General features: G+C 35.0%; 1 protein-coding gene across 11 annotated transcripts in view; it reads right to left on the bottom strand.

Annotated features, from left to right (window-relative positions):
* The window catches only part of CACNA2D1 (calcium voltage-gated channel auxiliary subunit alpha2delta 1), a 389,699-nt gene that overhangs the window by 25,451 nt on the left and 345,242 nt on the right, over positions 1-19,006 (bottom strand). For 3 of the 11 annotated variants that reach the window (XM_062631958.1, XM_062631961.1, XM_062631962.1), the window contains exons 19-28: positions 18,464-18,520; positions 15,632-15,703; positions 14,487-14,558; positions 10,772-10,833; positions 8,407-8,498; positions 6,444-6,504; positions 4,586-4,683; positions 2,352-2,436; positions 2,080-2,142; positions 896-999 (exon numbers count right to left, since the gene is read on the bottom strand). In XM_062631958.1, coding sequence (XP_062487942.1) covers positions 896-999; positions 2,080-2,142; positions 2,352-2,436; positions 4,586-4,683; positions 6,444-6,504; positions 8,407-8,498; positions 10,772-10,833; positions 14,487-14,558; positions 15,632-15,703; positions 18,464-18,520 — 766 coding nt within the window. Of the gene's footprint in view, positions 1-895; positions 1,000-2,079; positions 2,143-2,351; positions 2,437-4,585; positions 4,684-6,443; positions 6,505-7,791; positions 7,866-8,406; positions 8,499-10,771; positions 10,834-14,486; positions 14,559-15,631; positions 15,704-18,463; positions 18,521-19,006 lie in introns of those variants that run through there. The other 8 variants (XM_062631960.1, XM_062631964.1, XM_062631963.1 and 5 more) reach the window with 5 other exon arrangements.

The following is a 19,006-nucleotide window of genomic DNA, read 5'->3' as shown; positions in this document are numbered from 1 at the left end:
TTCAGTGCAGGGTGTACTGACACCACTCACTGACCAACAATTACTTCTCTGACAGACTTCAGCCTGTTTTCAACACTGCTTAGTATGAAAAAGCAAGTTAAAAGTACATTCCCTGGAGCTCATGAGGAATAACAGAGGCTTCAGGGAATATAGTCAATTACCTTCTTAACATTTTATTGAGAAAAGATGCAAAAAGTAAGTATGAAATAACAGCAATAAAAGATCCTGTATGTTTAGGAGAGGAGTGTGTCATTTGTGGTAGCATCCACCTTTTAGATGAGCTTGGCAAAGTTAATGCTGCTCACATCAGTAACGAGTACTATCATACATATTTAGGTTTTAAATATCATGGTATTTCAGACAAATTGGTTTTGGTGAATAACAGCAATTTGCAATAGAATTCAAAAGCAACACTAAAAGTCAGCAGTGGTGCAGTGGGCTTTGTTGTTGTAGACTTTGGACCCTTGTTCCTGCTCCCCCAAGTTAGGTTTGGTGCTGAGGAAGTATAAAAATCTCAGCTCAAGGAAGGATTTTTAAGGTAATGTAACAGTCCTTGAGTGCAGTATTTTTTCACTTCCTCTTAAACCAATTTTGACAAAGCATCTTTGTAAAATAGTGTTTCAGTATAATACGCAAACACCAGAACTCTGCATGTTTTCAGCTTTGTTGATTCTTAGCATACAGGCCACTGTGTCAATAAAAACAATGATACCTTTTGTTTAGTGACCTCCTAGGTACCATTTCCTTAATAATGGGTGATGTCCCAAGATTTTTTTCCATATGAAATGCCCCACTTGCATCCTTTGTCAGTGACCTCAACTGCTACGGGAAACTGCCAGAAGTACTCTTACATTTGTCTAGCTAGCTCTGACATTTCAAAACAGTGATGACTTACTGTTGTAGTATGGAGCTGTGAAAATATAGTTGTCATTATCTAAGCTCCGTTTATAGAAGCTGACTTCATAAGTTTCAGCATTTTCCAGCCAATCTTCTCCTGCCCTAATCACACACACACACACAAAAGTGATCAAAAAAGATATTTAAGAGTCTCATTACAGTTGTGCTGCAGAATTATTATGGTCTTTTTAATGTTTCACAGTCAGAAACAGTGTGAGATTCATTCATATAGCCCTGAGATTTTGTCAGCTTTCCCTGGGTAACAGCAAGGTGTAATTATTAAACAAACCTTGAAAACAAAGAAGAAATCAGTATTCTTGGAAAAACATGGATCTTGTCTCATCATTTTTAGATACATTGAGACAAATGTAACTGCAAAACTACTTACAAGAAAATATAATCAAAACTTTACAGCACACACTAGCTCTGGAGAAATCACAGAATCATAGAACAGTTTGGGTTGGAAAGGACATTAGTTCCAACCCTGCTGACATGGGCAGGGATGCCTTACCCTAGACCATGCTGCCCAAGGTTCTGTCATTCTGAAAGATTTTATATTATTAACAACACCAAAACAGGAAAAAAAAAATAATTTGGTGAGCAAAATGCACTGCCATTTTCCCATTTTTGGGAAACACAGGATAAACTAAGAGAATAGATACATTTTCCATTTACCAATATATGTATACTGGTGCCCACACTACTCTCAGTCACTGGTGGGGATGTATGGTTTATTATAGGATAACTTTCACATTCCCTTTTTGCCCTCTGGTAATGATACATTTTTCTCTCCTGGGGTCCCTGGATCATTTGGTCTGCTCTTAATTGCTCTAAAAAATAAAAGATCGCCCACTGCTTTACAGTACAGGCCTGTCAAGGAAAATGAGTGCTTAGGAGTAATTAGGGATTAGTACAGCCCCACTGCTACTACAAGGGCACTGCATTTACTCTACACTGATTAGAAACTTGGATTACAAGACTTGTTATGGAAATAATGTTACAGATCAGTTTCAAGCAGTGACACAGGGAAAATCAAAGGAAAACAAGACATTCCATTTTATGGTTATCACAGTTACAGACCAGAATGTAGAAGTTGTTTTTAATTCAATAAACCCATTACTTAGCACTCCATTCTTCAGGTTTCAAAATGATCATATTGTACTATTTTATAGAATTTGTTACCTTTTTGGGAACACTCTAGTAATTCCACCGTCTGTAACAACAAATTGTGCAACAACTCCATCGCTGTAAGCAAAAATAAGACTTAAAATGAAAACTGACCAAATTTATCACAAGTTTCTATGCTAAGGGTTTCCGTTTAAGTGCATAACTGTGAATTAAATATCTATCCTGTGTAAAAAATGTAACTGTATATACATATACATGCATATTATTTTATTATCAGACTTTGAAATGCATAAAAAAAAATCACAGTCAATAAAATGAATACTTACAGAGACAGCTTACTCCAATAATTTTGGGCAAGTTCATTTGTAAATCCTGCATCCAGCAAAGCTCTAATGATCATATCAGTATTACCTATGAAAAGAATTAAGACACATATGATGTGGAATTTCATAAAGTGGATAAAATGAAATTGTGAGCTGTTGAGATTCTATAGCCACAAAAATTTGGCTATTCCTGTTGACACCCTGTCTAAATTATGTAAATCACTTATCATTAAATAGATTGCTCTCACACTGTTGATTTCACTTAAACTTTTCCTTCACTGTATCCTAAAAAATTATCTTTCTGTCATTGGAATAAGAAAGGGTCCAGATCCCAACTTTGCAAAGTCTCAGTGTTAGACTTGGAAAGTAACCTATGTTTAAAGCATGTGCTCATTCAAACACTTTTTATCTCAGGTGGTGCAACAAAACAACATTTAGTTATATGTTACAAAAAATTAAGATAATTTGACTACAATGTAAATATATATCACCTAGGTCCCAGCCTCTCAACAAAACCTATTTGCCTTCTGCAAATGGGTACAGGAAGATAAACTAATTTTCAATTAGTCACTTAGATTGATATGTCACCGTGCTGCACTCGTATTTTTCTAGAAATTAAATTGATAGTCTAGATGAATAAAAATATCCAAATATGTCTCTCAGAGTCTCTCCTAATATTTTACTTGGTCCATTTTTTGTTTAGGATCCCCTTGTGCTGCATGCTCCTCCACAAAGTGAGACTTGATTACTTATAGGAAGCAGATGCTGAAGACAAGTAGGGTGAATTGCTTTTACTGTCCCCTTAGTGACGACAGAGGTAGTTGTCTGACTTTCTGGCTAACATCTAACAGTTTACCTAGCTTATAGATTATTTCTCTTTGGGGACTTTTCTAGTTATTCCTTTTGAAAAGCATTTTTAGCTGAGATAATTTTAATAGCCAATGTTTTCTTCAGCAAACACTGTTTACTTGTTCAGGAGACTATTTTTAAAGTAACTTAAGTATTAGGAAAGAAAAGGGAAAAAGTGAAATCGTTGTGGATTCCAAAAGTAAATACAGCAGTAATTTGATAACATTTTGGCATCATTACTTATTAGGTCCTAGCATATACTGCAATAGCATTACATGTGCCCTCAATATTTGCTTAAACTAGTGAATATCAAACTAGTATTTTAATTTTTTAACTAATTTAATCAGTTGGGGTGAATGCCTTGACTTTTAAGATTGAGTCAAAGAACTCAAGTAAAATTTTGGTCAGTCAGTAACATGTCAGTGAACAAGATCATTCTATTAAGAACACCACCCACACATACACACAAAAATAGTCTTTTGTGAGAAGATCGCACATCTAAGTGCACATTCCTTCAGTTACATGGTCTGATTCAGCAGAAAGATTCAGTGATCCATGACAATAACATGCTAAAAAGACACAGGGAATGCAAGAAAAAAAAAAGTATATTCCAACTGCTTATAAATTATTAATAATGCTAAACACACTGGTATGCATAAACAAGCAAATCCAAACATTTTCATGAGAACAAGACTTTAATGCATTACTCATGGTTCATTCAAAAGCATTAACTCATTTATTCTAAATGGTATTTAAGGCCCAATTGCAGAACATGAATACCTTCCCAAAGCCCAGTCTCACCACTGTAGCAGTTACACAAATCTGTGGTCTTAACCCAAGCCCAAATGAGATCCTTTTAACCAATTCGCTAATCAGCAGTAGAACTTATCTTTTGTTTAGGTTATTGGCTATTTTAGTTCTCAGCTCCTTTTCTTTACTTATTTTACTCATATACACTGACAAGAAAGCAGACAGAAGATGTCACTACAAGATTTTAAAGTCTATTTGAGACTTACTTTGGCTGCTGTACTCAAGAGAAAAAAAATACAGATTTAAAATATCTGGAGTGTATGAAAAAGAACTAGTAGCATTTGCTGCTAGAAGAGAATGCTGAGAGGAACTGTGGAAAACACTGGAGGCATAATGCAATGTCCTGCAAACTTTCTTAAATAAAACCAGAAAACTGCAAACTAATCTGACAATCTCTACCTTGGGTAGAAAATTCTGGCACTAGATGCATTTCTACTAAAAAAGAATAAAATATCAAGTCAGCAAAGATAAAAACCAAAAGCACACGATTTGGACATGAAAGCTGTCATTTAGACTAGTTCTCATTTACTAGTATGTATTTTCCTGAGGAAAAAAATCAGTGAATTGAGAATACTTACATGATGGACTGCTTGGACTATTTCTGTCAATAAATTCATTGAAATTTAATAGAAATTCAGTGTTGTTTTCTGATTTTTTTACATCACTACAATATTCTCTGAAAAACATGAGAACAATTATCTTCTCAGGTTATAATCTTCTCAGATATGCTTCACAGATAAAGCAGAGAAATATGGCTCAGCAATTTAGAAGTCCAAGTAGGACTGTGCAACTATCAGGCTGACACTACTGCGTCAGCTGACTACCATAGTCAATATTGAATGTTAACCATATTGAATATTTCAGGCATCTACAAGAAATAAAGTGTTCAAGTCCCTGCCTGAATCTGACATGTATGAGATTGGGCATAGTTTCCCAGAAAAAGTACTCAGGACTAGTGTAGACCATGAAACTGGGAGATCATAGTCTGTAAAATAAACAATAAAATGCCCAGTGAATTTATACTGCTCCTGGGCTAAACTGTCCTGAAAAATACATGAACTGCTGATTAAAACATAGTCACTTCATGCTCGACTAAGTCTGGATTTATGGGACACAGTCCTATCCTCTGAGAAGTCTTAAAGGCGATTTTAATAGGGTACATACCACATAAGCACATAAACACTCTTTGTTTTGACATATGCAAACCAGATAAACAGTAAACTACTGTCCTTTACACAATGTAATAAAGTAAAGCAATATATCATTAGGCAATTCATCTAATGCAAGCAAGCACAATAAAAGTCACTGGGCATTTTGAAGGCAAATATTAGATGGTGAGTGCCATTAAACAACTTTAATTAAAATGTAGAGGGCATTCATCAGAAAAGCAGGGAGCTCTCTTTTTAAATGAGGTTTTTATATTAAATTATTTTTATGAACAAAAGAAGCCTGTTCAAGTATTTCATATGAATAAGCTATCTTATTACCCTTTACTTACTTTATTGCATCCCTGAAAGACTGCAGGCAGAATTCGCCTTACTATACCAACTTCACATTTTAACAGACTTCCATATCAAGTGTTCATGTTGATCAGCCCAACAACTAGGGACTTGCAGAAAACGACTAACTGGTACAATTGATTATCAATAACTTCAGTCTTTCAGAACAAAATAATCAGTTAAGCTGATAATACATTTGAAGATAGAAAACTATGTTTCACATCCAAATCAATCTATTCATTGTAATCAATTTATTAATTTTGAAATTTAAAAGGATATAAATATTTATAATATAATAAGAAGTTCAACAATTAACTGAGCTTTGTAGTACAGCATTTTCCTTATTTATTTAAACTATCACTTAAAGGAACTTCATTTTTAAGAACTATGTATTATGCTACCTTTCCTTTGCAAATATAATTTACAAGGGCAATGAGTACTACATTAAAAAAAAAGGGAACTAATGAACTTAATCAATTTTCAATGACTCAATCATTTTTTAAGATATGTTCAATGAATGAAAAATTAATTCATCAGTGTTAGAGAGATTTGAAACACTTTATCTCAAAATTGGAAAACATCTCAAGGTAAGTATTATGGTACTGATTTTGCAAATGAGAAGCTAAGGTATAAAGTTATAAAGTCTTTGAAGTCATAACCACAAGAAATGAACAGATGTGTACAAGATTTCCACTGAAACATCAAAAGCAGATTTTACAGCTCTCTCTGATTAATGTAAACAGGAATCAGAGCCTGAAGATGCTATTTATGTTCCAGCAAGAAGATTAATCTTGTAGAACATGAATTTAATAAGTACTCTTTTACTAATATCTTTTACCAAAGTAAAACTTTGTTGGTCTAATCTGTATTTGTAAATGTCACTAAGCTGATCAAATGTCTATACCACTGAAATAGTATTACTGGGAAATTAACTAACCTTGGTGCTATAAACGTATAGCCAGCTTCATCAAAATGATCAAGCTTCAGTGTTTCTGAATCTACAAAGATGAAGAGTAAACACCAAGTAAGTAAACTGGGCTTTTTGCCATCATTTTTCTTCTCAAAATATTTGACTAGCTTTTGCATGCATCAGTGAACTTAGAAAGAAATGTTTATATTGAGACACTTTCCTACTAATATACTGTATACTTCTCAGTATTTCACAGTATCGCAAGAATGTACTTGATTTTTATATACAAGACATACCTGGCATGTGTGTAAAAACTTATTTAAAGAAGACATCTCATTAGCATGACAACATGAAAACATATGAGATGCTTTCATTAGAGCTACAATCTGATATAAAAAAATAATATTTGGGACACAAAAGAGCATGAAAAAAAATCCTTCTAGCATTTTTTGCAATTAAGTTTAGAAAACTAATCCATATAAGCATTGCCCCCAACGCTACTGAAAATAATGACTTTAAAAGCTGGTGTCACTAAACACTGATAGGACCAGACAAAGAAGGATTAGAGATTAGCAACATATTGAAACGTGCATGAAAACAAATACTTCACATCATTTTTATTTTTTCCGCTTTCTATTGCTATGGTACCAAATGATCATGGGAAAAACCCTGAGATGAGGAATACGGAGGAGAGTATCCAGTAGGAACAGAAATACAAGTGAAAAATATCAACTGCAGTAAACAGAAGGAAATTGAGCAACAAGAATATACTTGCCCTTTTTGATTGTCACTATCCATCAGAAAGAGAAAGCAGGGAAACAGAAAAAAACAGGGTAAAGCAAAAGGGGTCACAAACCAATATTTTATTCAAACAGCCCCTTGAATAAAAATATTGTGCATAGATAGATCAAAGGTTCAATTTACATACAGCTGTAGTCTGGAAAAAAGACAAACATCTTTGAAGACTGAAGAAAATGTTCTTCTCAATTATTTCTCAAGTACCTTCTATATACTGTGGCTATTTCAAGGGTCTGTTTTGCAGGTTGTATTGATGTAAGTGTAAAACCAGATGAGCTATTCCATCAAAAGAACCATATTCACTGTCTAAAGCTTTAAACTACTCACTGTTTGACAAAGTTAAAAAATAAATTACTGATTATTAAATCTTGCCATATTCCACTTCATATGCAGGAGCAATAGTAGAGGACAGTGATTTAGTGCTAACCCGCTTTTCTCTAAACTAAGAGCATCTATGCCTGTCAGAGAGATTCATAGTGCTTTTCTAACTTTCCATTTAATAGCATATTTGTTCAAGTTTGTTGTAACACTTGGATAAAGTTGAAAGGACGTGATGGGTTCTATTTTGTCTACTGTCTAGATTAAACTACACCTAATAAAAAAAAGCATTTGAATACTCACAAGTATAATTTCCAATTATCTCTCTAGAATCTGCAAATGGCTTGAAATTATCTAATCCAAAAGTACATTACAAACATCCACTAAAACTATTTGCAAAATGAAAAATAAAAACCCAGCTGCAAGCCAAACCAAACAGCACTTTCACATTAATCTATTCCTACAGGCAGCAGAGGCAATTTCCTAAATATTATACTGTAACTACTATAAAAATAACTACAACAACAACAAAAAAAGCTTTACTACTGTAGTCTATATCATGACATTTAACTAATAGAATGTAAAAATAGAATCCAGACCCTTAAAATGACAGCAACAGAGGATACAGGAAGCAATGATTCTATAGGCACAGAGCAAGGGGGAAGGGATTGCCAGTGGAACTGGGGTATCTGCACATATTCTATCTTTATAGAATATTTCTTGTACCTTGGATGTTACAATGGGTTTGAATCATTGCTGCAGATTTCGCATACATCATGAGAACATCCGTGAATTCCACAAAATTTATGAATTTTAAATGCTGCTTTTTTTAAGTGTATCTGAGACTTGGCAATACTAGCCAAAACCAGGGAACCTTCATAGTACTTACATCTGGCCTGAGTTATTGGTTCTTCTATTTTGGCTTTAATATAATAAAAGCTGTATGATGGTAACACCAATGCCAAACTGCAATAGAAATGAGACAAGTAAAGCAATTATATTATTTGTAGCAGTTTTCCAGTTTCAGCTTCTATTTGTTTTGAAAGCAGTTAACACATTTGGAAGTTGGCTCATCAAGAATAAGATGAGATAGTTCATATCGTGACGTACTTAGCCTTACACTATATAGACACAATATGTTCTTGCTGGTCCTGAAGCTGCCTGCATTTATTTTCACTCTTTTAAGCACAAATATACTTTTTAATGTATAAGCAAGGAATTTAGAAATAATTGCAAATAATAAGACACAGTTTCTTGTATCTTCCTCTAACATTTAACATCCCAATGCAATGGATGTCAAAGTGATAACTGACTGCAAAAAACACCATGTGGTACTAAATGGATTTGCATGCATCATAGAATGACAGATTCTCCTTTTACTAATATAAAAGCTCTCAGTATTCATTAGGAAACGTATCTGGCAATACCTGAATTCACATTACATTCAAGATGCAAAATATTTTCTTGAAACCTGCAGTCACCACCAAAAAACTTTAAAGATCATTGTCTAATAACATTTTAAGATTTGCAAAGTATTTGCAATGTATTTTAGGTTTTACTTTTTTTTTTTTTTCAAAAATATAGGGCTTCTTTTTGTAAATAAGCTCAATACATGTGTAGAAGTGTTCATTTCTAAAAAGGTATGTAAAGGACGGGAGGTAGGTGTAGTCATTGAAGAGGAATAATCATCTCCCATATCATATCATATCTCATATCATAATTTTTTGCACTTGCATTTCATCACTGTAGAACTTCAATAGTTTCTAATGGATAACCACAGAAATTAACATTAATAAAGTTATACAGTTGAGTCATAAATGAGATGACCTTTAGTGACACGTCATTTAAACAGAACATTAAGTGAGATTGCTGAACATTTAGTGATAGCCTTCTACCAATTCCCTAGGGAAATCAGAAGGAGTTTACCTGTCATTAACAGTTATTGCTAGCAGAAATTGCCAATTAAAATCTATAATTTCATGTTTAATAGGTTTTATGCAATGTGACTTGATGGGTTTTTTGTTGTATTTCATGCTAGGGAGCTCAGTAAGAATTAAGTCATATAACCCAAATGTATTTCCTTACTGATTGCTAGATTGCACAATCTGATAAAAACTTTATTGTGTTACAAAGTACAAAGATAGAGGGAGTCCAACAGAAACACTGGATGCTGAATAAAAGAGCCTACATTTGCATTCCCTGTTAAAACTGATTTGATTGTTTTTACATGCAAATTAACACTGGCATTCTCACTGGCTGTACACCTGTGCAGAACATAACTGAAAATGGGAACCAGCGTGGCTGAGACTACTGCAACTCACCACAGTAAAGATACTGTTTTGGTAAAAATTTGACTCAGTATTTGTACCATGTAGTTTTGAACTAGAGTAGTTTAACTTGCAGGGGGACCTTTGAAAGTCCCTTCCAACCCAAACTATTCTATGATTCTGTGAATTTTTCTGGGACTTGGTAAACCTTAACTTGTTTTGTATAATATCAAGTTCCTGCATTACATCTAAAGTTATGGAGCTGTGTGTTCAAGCAAGTTTGAAATAATACACACCCCAATGCTGCATTGAAGGGGGAATGTGCTTTTATCCGTTACTTCATTTGTTCCTGCCTCAATTCACCATATAATTTTTGCATACAAACCAGTATCAGTGCTAATTAGTTAAAACCTGACACAAATAGAAATGGGTTTCAGAGAAAATCAGTAGCATGGTTCCTACCCCTATGATCTGACACGCAGATTAGCAGTCATTGATAAAAGCAATGCCTGTGACTGAAAAAGAGTTGCGCAAAACATGTCACATTTTTCATTCAGCCCAAAATACAGCATCTTCCTTGTTAATATGAATATTAAAACAAGAACATGGAGAAAATTCAAAGAAAAGAAAAATAAGAGGAGGAATCTAAGAGAAAGTATACTATTAAGAGTCAAATTGTATTGTGATAAAGAAAGTAGAAGCAAAAGATTCTTAATATCCATCATAAAAACCTTTCTTTCCTGCATACTGAAACACCCGAGTGCTAAATCTCAACAGCTGCATGAAAGACTGAGACTCTGGTCCTTAGGCAAAGCAACAATTCTGAGCTGTTAAGCAACTCAGAAAACCCTATCAGCCTGGAAACAAGACAATGTGGTCCTGCTAGTACAGAAAATGTAACAGTAAAAATATTAACCAAAATAAACAAACAGTGTATTTAACCACACAAAACTCAGAACAGAAGTGAATTACCTGTAATCAGTGCCATTCACAGCAGTCCATGTATATGTCCTGTTTCCTTTATCAATATATCTCTACAAAGAGATAATGGTGAAAAAAATAAATTAACTTAGGAGCTTTAACAAGGGTGACCTTTTCTTGAGAACTACAGTGTAAAATCAAGTACAAATCTCTTGGAAGTCTGTTTATTATTTTGCTAAAAATATAAGTTGACCTTCAATTCCTTTTCTTAAACATTTTCCAAACATACTATGCAAAAGAATCACCTTCATTTTTTTTATTTAAAATAACCAAAATGCAAATGTAAATAAAACCAAGAAAACATCACCTATCATTTTCCCTTTTAAATTCATTAGCCAGGCCTATGAAAACTTTTTCCTATGTGATTTAAATTTGATAAAAATATTATCTCTCTTATGTAGTTAAAACATTTTGTAGTTAAACTATGAAAAGTTAAAACCTCAATTATACACAGCCTTTTTAGGCAGCTCTTTAACCACAAAACCACCCAGTGCTTGTCCTTTCAGGTCACAGTACCACTGGCTAAATGCATTTAGCTTTGTCTAAATATATGCTATACCTACAGGCACAGCCTGATGATCCTGACTGTACACATAGCCCATGCTAAACTTACATGTGTTTCTAATCTCATTAGGAGGGTCTTGTATCTGTGAAAAATTTAACATGGAAGGAAATGTTTATTTTGAAATAACTTAATACATTAGGATAAGCTTTACCATTCATTTTCTTTTGCTATGAAAAATTATGTGATAGACATAGTCCCAAGGTTCCCCATAGATTTGATCATTATTGCATCTGGTTGACATCATTATACTCAGTTTTCCACTTTGAAAACTACAATTTTATGCCAGCTGCAACATACTATTATTTTTCAGTCAGAGATTTGTAAGTATGCCAGCAATGAAGTCTGTGCAGCTGGTCCACTGCAATATTACAAACACAGTGAAAGGTACCACAGGTATATTTTACATGGCTTTTGTTTCCTGTGGTAAAATAAAAGTGTGAAAATGACCATGGTTATGAAAAATAGATGTCTTCTTTTTTTTTTTTTTTTTACATTTATAATCTGAAACCCTCTCATTATACGTCTGCTGCTTTTCAGTATAGCATGATGTGTAAATAACGTAATAGTCATTTTGGAAAGAAAACCAAGAAAAGGTAAAAATAAAAAGAAAAAAAATGTATATATCAGAGTCCAATAGCCTGAAATACTTAATATTTGAAGTGAAAAAGTGGCTGAAGAGATTCCCCTCCAAGCTTATTTATACTTAATAATGTGCTTACACTATTACTTCAGCTCAAGAGTCAGTACACTTGAACCTTGTGCTGGCAGTCCCTCCAAATCAGGCACACTTCCAAGGGTTGCACACCATGTACACTACCAAAGAGAAAAACAGCTCCCAAGGTGGGAGGGAAGAAAGAGAACTGGGCTCTTATTAAATCCTGTTGCCACCAGCACTGTAAACATACTCAAAAGTGAATTGGCTGAGACATCTCTTCAATGATAACCCAGCAGATGACATGTTTTCATACACTGTCTCCCATTTACCTTTGCCCAATTCACTATTGAGTGGTCGGAGACTCTCTCATTCCCAGCTGTTCACTGCCAAAGAGCCTACGCATGCTATTGCAGCTTTGTGACCCTTCAGTTTTCATTATTGCCCACCCCGACTGCCCCAGTGTGGCAATGCTTTTGTTCCTATGGCATCTTCTCTGTCAGCTGGAAAGCCCCTCAGGCCTTGGGAGACTCCAGCCAACCCCACCCACACTTGCTACAAGTCCAATCTCTATGCTGTAGTATGAGGTCATCTCCCAAGACACTGCTGGGGCCAGCTTCAATACAAAAGGAAAGCAATGCAAACCTAAACCAAAACGCAAAACAAAAAAAGGACATCAATTTTAATCCTCGAGACTGCAACTGTCAGTTCACAGCAACTTACCACATCAGCTCTATTTATGAGAAAATATATGAAGCTATCAAGCCCTAAGTGATGCACAGCTCATGCATGGCCTGTGGGATGAAGCAGGTTTATTCTGGCTCCAGCAGCCTAAAGCTGGGAGGGTGCAATGGCTTGAAGCAAGTCACCATCACCAGCCATCCCTGGTTGCTACTGTCTTCTGTCAGAGAGATCCAAGTAAAGGAAGAAATCTTGGGCTGTGATGCAAGGGAAGGTGAGGGAAATTAATTTCATTGGGCACTTCAAACATCTGGGATCAAAAGGCTTGGGCATTTCTATTCAGATACAGATTGTGGTCTGGGCCATGGATAACTGACATATTCTCATGCACCCAGAGATGTTACATTTACCCCCCTGCTCCCATGCTGTAGCTGACTCCTGCATTTGCAAGTGTAAATGATTCCCCTCCCTCCCTCTTTGGGCAAGCAGTTGCAAGACCAACTGTTTCAGGTCTTTTTTATCACACAGCCTTAGACATGAAAGCCCAGCCCAAGATCTCTTAGATCTCTTTAACAGCTTTGCTATGAATGCAATTACTTCAACAACCCCAGTGGGGTTACTGTATTTTTCTGACCTTCTAATCCTCCCTTTTCTAACCACCTACACAGAGCACTTTTCACCCACAGGCTTGGAAAGACTGCTTAAATAAAACAACAACACAGATCTGAAAATGTTGCAGTGAGTACAGTGAGGATGGTGAAACACCAGAACAGGTTGCCCCGAGAGGTGGTAGAGGCCCCATCGCTGGAAACATGCAATGGAGCTCTGAGCAAATTGAAGATGTCCCCGCTCATTGCAGGGCAGGTCAGACTTGATGACCCTTAAAGGTCCCTTCCAACTCAAACTATTCCATGATTCTACATTTCTAGTATGTTCCCACAGATTCTGCTGAGTATGGTTACGGTGTACTTTTATATCTAAGGGTTGTGTAGTGTCTGCTTGATATTAGATGTGCTTCATGTTCTTCTGCTAAGCCTTTAAATTAGCTATCCTCACGCTGGTTTACATTTAAAGTAAAACATTTTCAACAAGCTCCTGTAGAACTGTAACTGTGGGGCATATTCTGGCCAGAACTGCTCATTTAGACACCAGTAATGATTCTTCTCAAGTTTCCCAAGAAGAAAAGCATACATGTAAGGTTCCATGTTAAACTTGAGTATTTCCCATTGCTAGGAAATGTGTCTGTATTATTAGAGAAACTAGTAGCAATCTTTATCAGGAATGAGCATTTTTGACAAAAAAATAAAGAACTCAACATGTTGTTCAGAAATCACAAGTACATAATATAACTTTAAGATTAATTTACTTATCCCAAATAGTCTTTGCTTATGGCATATAAATGTTTTGGAGGTTTTGTTTTTTGTTTTTCTTTCTCACTACTTTCTCCCTATTCAACCACAATCTAAATTACCAAACCCATCCTCACACATCTCTGCAAGCAAAATAACTACTTTGTTTTAGGATTTATACACAGAAGTAGGCTGGGTCCATTTCCTGGTGAACTGAGCGTAAGACCTCATCAACAACTGCTTGATTAACGATGCACCAAAAAATGAAAAAACAAAACCAAAATAAGCCTTCTTTTTTATAAGTATACAATTTCTTTCACTGTAAGCCAGTAAAACTACTAAATCTAGAAGGAAAATTGATACAAACTGACATTACAAAATGAACATCTTTACACCATTTCACAGTACTTTTCCAGTTTTGTTTGTTTCTGTAAATGTAATCTCCTGTTCCTAACTTACCTCATCTTGGGACTTGACCAGTGTTTCAAATGTTTTTTCTCCACTTTCTCCATCTATCATTTTTTTCCGAATCTATTGGCAAGGAAGAAAAAAACACCAAAAAGATAAACAACCAAAAGTAGGTGTTGCATGAAAACTGAATAATCTTTTCAGTGATGCATAATAATTCACAGAAACGCAGAAAATGGTAATGCAGATGAAAGTCATAGCTCTTCAAAACCAAAACGTTGCGTTTACAATTTCCAGATCTTTCTAATTAGAAATTGCTTTGTCTATAACAACTCAGTAGAGTTATGAAGCAAAAATTCTGGTATACTTTGCATAGACCATCCCATAAAACCCCTTGATGCTGGGGACACCATAGAGAGAGCATGAAATCTGCATGGATGAGAAGGAGTTTTGCCTGGCATTTCTCTTGCTTCCCAGCACATCTCTGTCATTTTGGTAGCTGCAGTGATTCACAAAAATGTTTTTATACCAGTCCGAATATAATTCCTCTCTGAAGCAACCATTTCAAAGAAATTTAAGGCAGAGTTTAACAGGCACCAAATAAAGCTGATTAGTGTCATTATGAAAAAAAACATTTCAAACTGAAAAAAAAAATATATAAAATGTTTAAGCCCCTCACCTTTAGTTCACAAAACTAACAAAGTATTCTTTAAAATTCTGATTTCTGAATGTATTATAACATTAGAAACTGAAAAATATAAAAAGGAATTGGTTTGCTGTCAACACTATTTCTCAGTTCTTTCTCACCACAGCAATAACCATGTACTTGAAAGAGATAGGGAAATACTTTAAAAATATTTCAGGTAATATATTAAGATCCTAATAAAAAGTGCTCTGTTCTGAAAAAAAGTTACAAGCCCACTCCCCAAGAATAGCCACTGAATGAAGAAGAATAATGTGTCATGGTGTCCTTCAAAATGAGGGTAATACAATGCATTGCCGCCTATGAAAAGTATCATGTCTCAATTTGTTTAATTATAATTAATGTCTCTATAAATTCATTGTCTTAACAAATTTAAAATTTAATTTTTTAGTGAAATAGACTCCCATTCAAAATCTAGAACATTTTTTGGTTTTTGGTTATTGTACAGTGAAATACAAGCAGCAACAGGTACTAAGAAGCCAGGTAATCTCACCTCAACTTTAATATCATTTTCCAGTTCAGCATCTAGAAAATCCAGTGTAACAGGCTCCTGGGATTTAGGATTCTGAAGCAGAAGATATTGGATGATCAAACAGTAAGGACAGAATAACATAATGTTACAAATCATTCTAAACCTTTCGTTTCAGAGTTTCTGGGCTTACTTACCCATCTATTTTAATCTTTTATAGCATGATGAATTACTAGTGGCCCTTTCTCATCTATTTTATTTCATTGGATAGAGAGGTTAATTGGGTGAAAATAAAATTTTAGAGACTATAATACAGAATAGTAACAGAAGACAAAAGACTATTCATTAATTTTCTTGAGGAACAAATGTACGTGTTTCTGGGTGTATAGAAACATTCCTGTCCCTACCAAGCAAGCCTTACTATTGCTAAGAGAAAAATCAATAAATTTATTCTCAGAAAGACAAAATGCACTGGAAAGGTTGCAGGTAAAGTTTCGTGGTATTTCTTTTAAACGCCTACTGATAACTTCAAAGAAATTTTTATGTTCCTATTTATACAGGATGGATAGAATCCTAGACTCTAGCAGCTTTAAGATTAACATATGCTCCCTATTAATTCAAAACAATTTTGTTGTTATGCAGTTGCTTTTTACCCCCCAACAAATCCACACACTTGAAATAAATAGCAAAAAGCTAAAATGTAAAAATAAATTAAAAAATACATTTTCTTACATGCAATGAATAATGAATAGCATGGTCAAACCCAAACAGCATGCATGAAGGCATTGGCATGGCACAGGAGGCATGAGTGAAGTTCAAATTCCATTCCAACACACAAAGAAACAAAGTAAAGAAATGGTAAAAACGGAAAAAAAAATGAAAACAAAAAAAAAAGCCATCACATCAAATCAAGGTCAATATTAATTTAAAATGATAACCTGGGTTAGCAATATTTAAGGAGTCCCAAAATAAAAATAGACAAATTTAACAGCCCATCAAAATTCAAGTATAAGTTTGTTCTTTTTAAGACATAAGTTATATTACCAAATATTATATATCACATACTTACTAATGACTTCTAATAGATAAGATACTAAGCATGATACATTATGTGATGTGTCTGAGGCACAAAGAAATCCATTATAACTTAGAATAGAAAATTCCTAGCCCTGTCCTTTAAATGGATGGCAATTTTCCCAGCTATGCCTTTTCCCCCCAAGAATGTGTTTTTACCAGTATTTGGGCTCCACAGTTTTTTCTTCCAAGGTTGCCATTTAGTGGGGTTTATTCCAAGCCATGAAGAAACAAACTTACTGTTCAGTTTGCTCTTCTCTTTTCCAGTCATGCATGTGGCATGACTAGAAGAAGCACACCACCACCACATTCACCAGCACAACTTAATAAAACAAAACAGAACTAAATCACTATCAATGAAGCATGCAGATAAAGGGAATGCAGTTCATTTTCAGCATGACAAATAAAGGCAAAGATGTATAAATTCAATGAAAAATCAAGAAGGAAACAAAGAAAGAACTGGTGCAGCAACATAAAAGATGTTCATTAAAATGTGGTTATTGTGTTTTTTGGGAGGTTAGTATTCTCACAGATTCTATGGAAGGCTTTTGCTGAGTTGCAGGAGCCTAGCTCCTACTCATACCTGCAGTACTAATGAAGACATAGGCTGTTAGGGTTTTGAAATAAATGATGGTAAGAATGCAACAAAGTCCTGGGCCCCAGTAGGAAACCCAGGAGCAACTGGAGTATGTGGGTAGCGCAGGACTTTTCCAGAGTTGCACCTCTCAGGCAGACAGCACAGCCAGGAAAACCCAACACCAGTCAAATCATACCACAGCACACTGAGGAGCCAGGGGTGCACAAAGGTTTTTATATTCCAGTGCTGCTTTCTCCAGCGCACAAATGTCTAGCCCAGACATGGCCTTCTACATGTGGCATAAACGCAGAAAACTGACTCTTGATGAAATAACTGACTTGAATTATATCATGATTTTACACCATATTTTACTAGTGTTGGTATGCAAGCCACCAGTTTTGCATTATATATTCCTGTACATGTAAGAAATTCACACAGCGTCATAGAATAGTCTGGGTTGGAAGGGACCTTCAAAGGTCATCTAGTCCAAACCCCCTGCAATAAGCAGGGACATCTTTAACTAGATCAGGTTGCTTAGAATGACATCCAGCCTGGCCTTGAACGTCTCCATGGTATGTTGTACTTAATTTTGTTATTTTCCTAGTTGCAGTTAATTTATTCCTTTAATGATTTTTAAGTTTTCATTAAGTGTTTTCTGCTCAGCGATTACATTACATAAACATTACTAATTTCCTTTTCTCAATCCAGGTTAATGGCAATTAATTCTCTGGAGTTAGGTTCTGCTAAACCAAAAAACCTAATGTAAGTAGTAGATAAAACATGTGCCCTTCTCTGGCTTCCCCAGAATTAAAATGAACACATGGTACAATAAAACTTGGCAACAAAGTAGCAAAGATCTTCTCTTGAGTTTGGGTTTATGCAAGCAAAGCCAGCCCAAGTAGTCTATTTTTTTATTTCCAGGCTTCAAATTAATTTCAAAATCTGAAGAATAATTTTTACAGCACGTCTCTAATTAGCACCTATTAGTAAAGCACCATAATTTAATGGAATGCCCTTCACTACAGCCAATAACATGTTTTCCATTATTTAAACAAGGAAGGATGCAAGCTTCATGCTTTGGAAGCTGTTTGTCACAGTAAACAGTTCTCTAGTTAGATTTTTCCTAGTAAGCAGGACAGAAGCTTTCTATTTGTATTTCCAGGTCTATGCATTCTAATGCACTAATCACCTCCATCCAAAGTTACCTGTACATTGGGTCTCCTTTTCCTCAATTTAACTTTTGGTATGCCCACACCAATTTGCTGAAGTAACAAAAAAGCAGTAATTTATATTTTTACACTATTAGTAATCAGCCAACGTACAGAATGGAAGTCTTCCCTCAATCTATACTCTCCAGCGCACATTTATTGGAAGCAGAGACTAGCACTCATTCCCCAGTCAAGAGCTCTCTGTCACAATTACACCCAGGTTTTGTCTAGAGAAACAATAACCATATATATGCTAAACAATGTGAATGAAGTTAACAGAGAGCTCCTCCACTTACATTTCTTTCAAAACCATAAACCATAACTGGACCCTACAGGCATCTGGAACTACCATTAAATGGATCAGAACCATAACGAAAATGAAGAAAATGATGTTAATCTTTAGAATAGATTCAGTAACTTAATTATTTAGCATTTCCAAATCTTATCTAATTAAGACTACTCTTGTTAATATATGCTTAATACACTAATTCCAGTGACTGTTTATTTCGTGGACTATCTACCTGTTCCCGTCCAGGACAA

Source organism: Pezoporus occidentalis, unplaced genomic scaffold (genome assembly GCF_034315485.1).
Source record: "Pezoporus occidentalis ecotype Australia unplaced genomic scaffold, CSIRO_AGI_Poc_V1 ctg38, whole genome shotgun sequence".
Taxonomy (NCBI): Eukaryota; Metazoa; Chordata; class Aves; order Psittaciformes; family Psittacidae; genus Pezoporus; species Pezoporus occidentalis.
The sequence above is the reverse complement of the archived record's forward strand: the minus strand, read 5'-3'. Positions and strand labels throughout refer to the sequence as shown.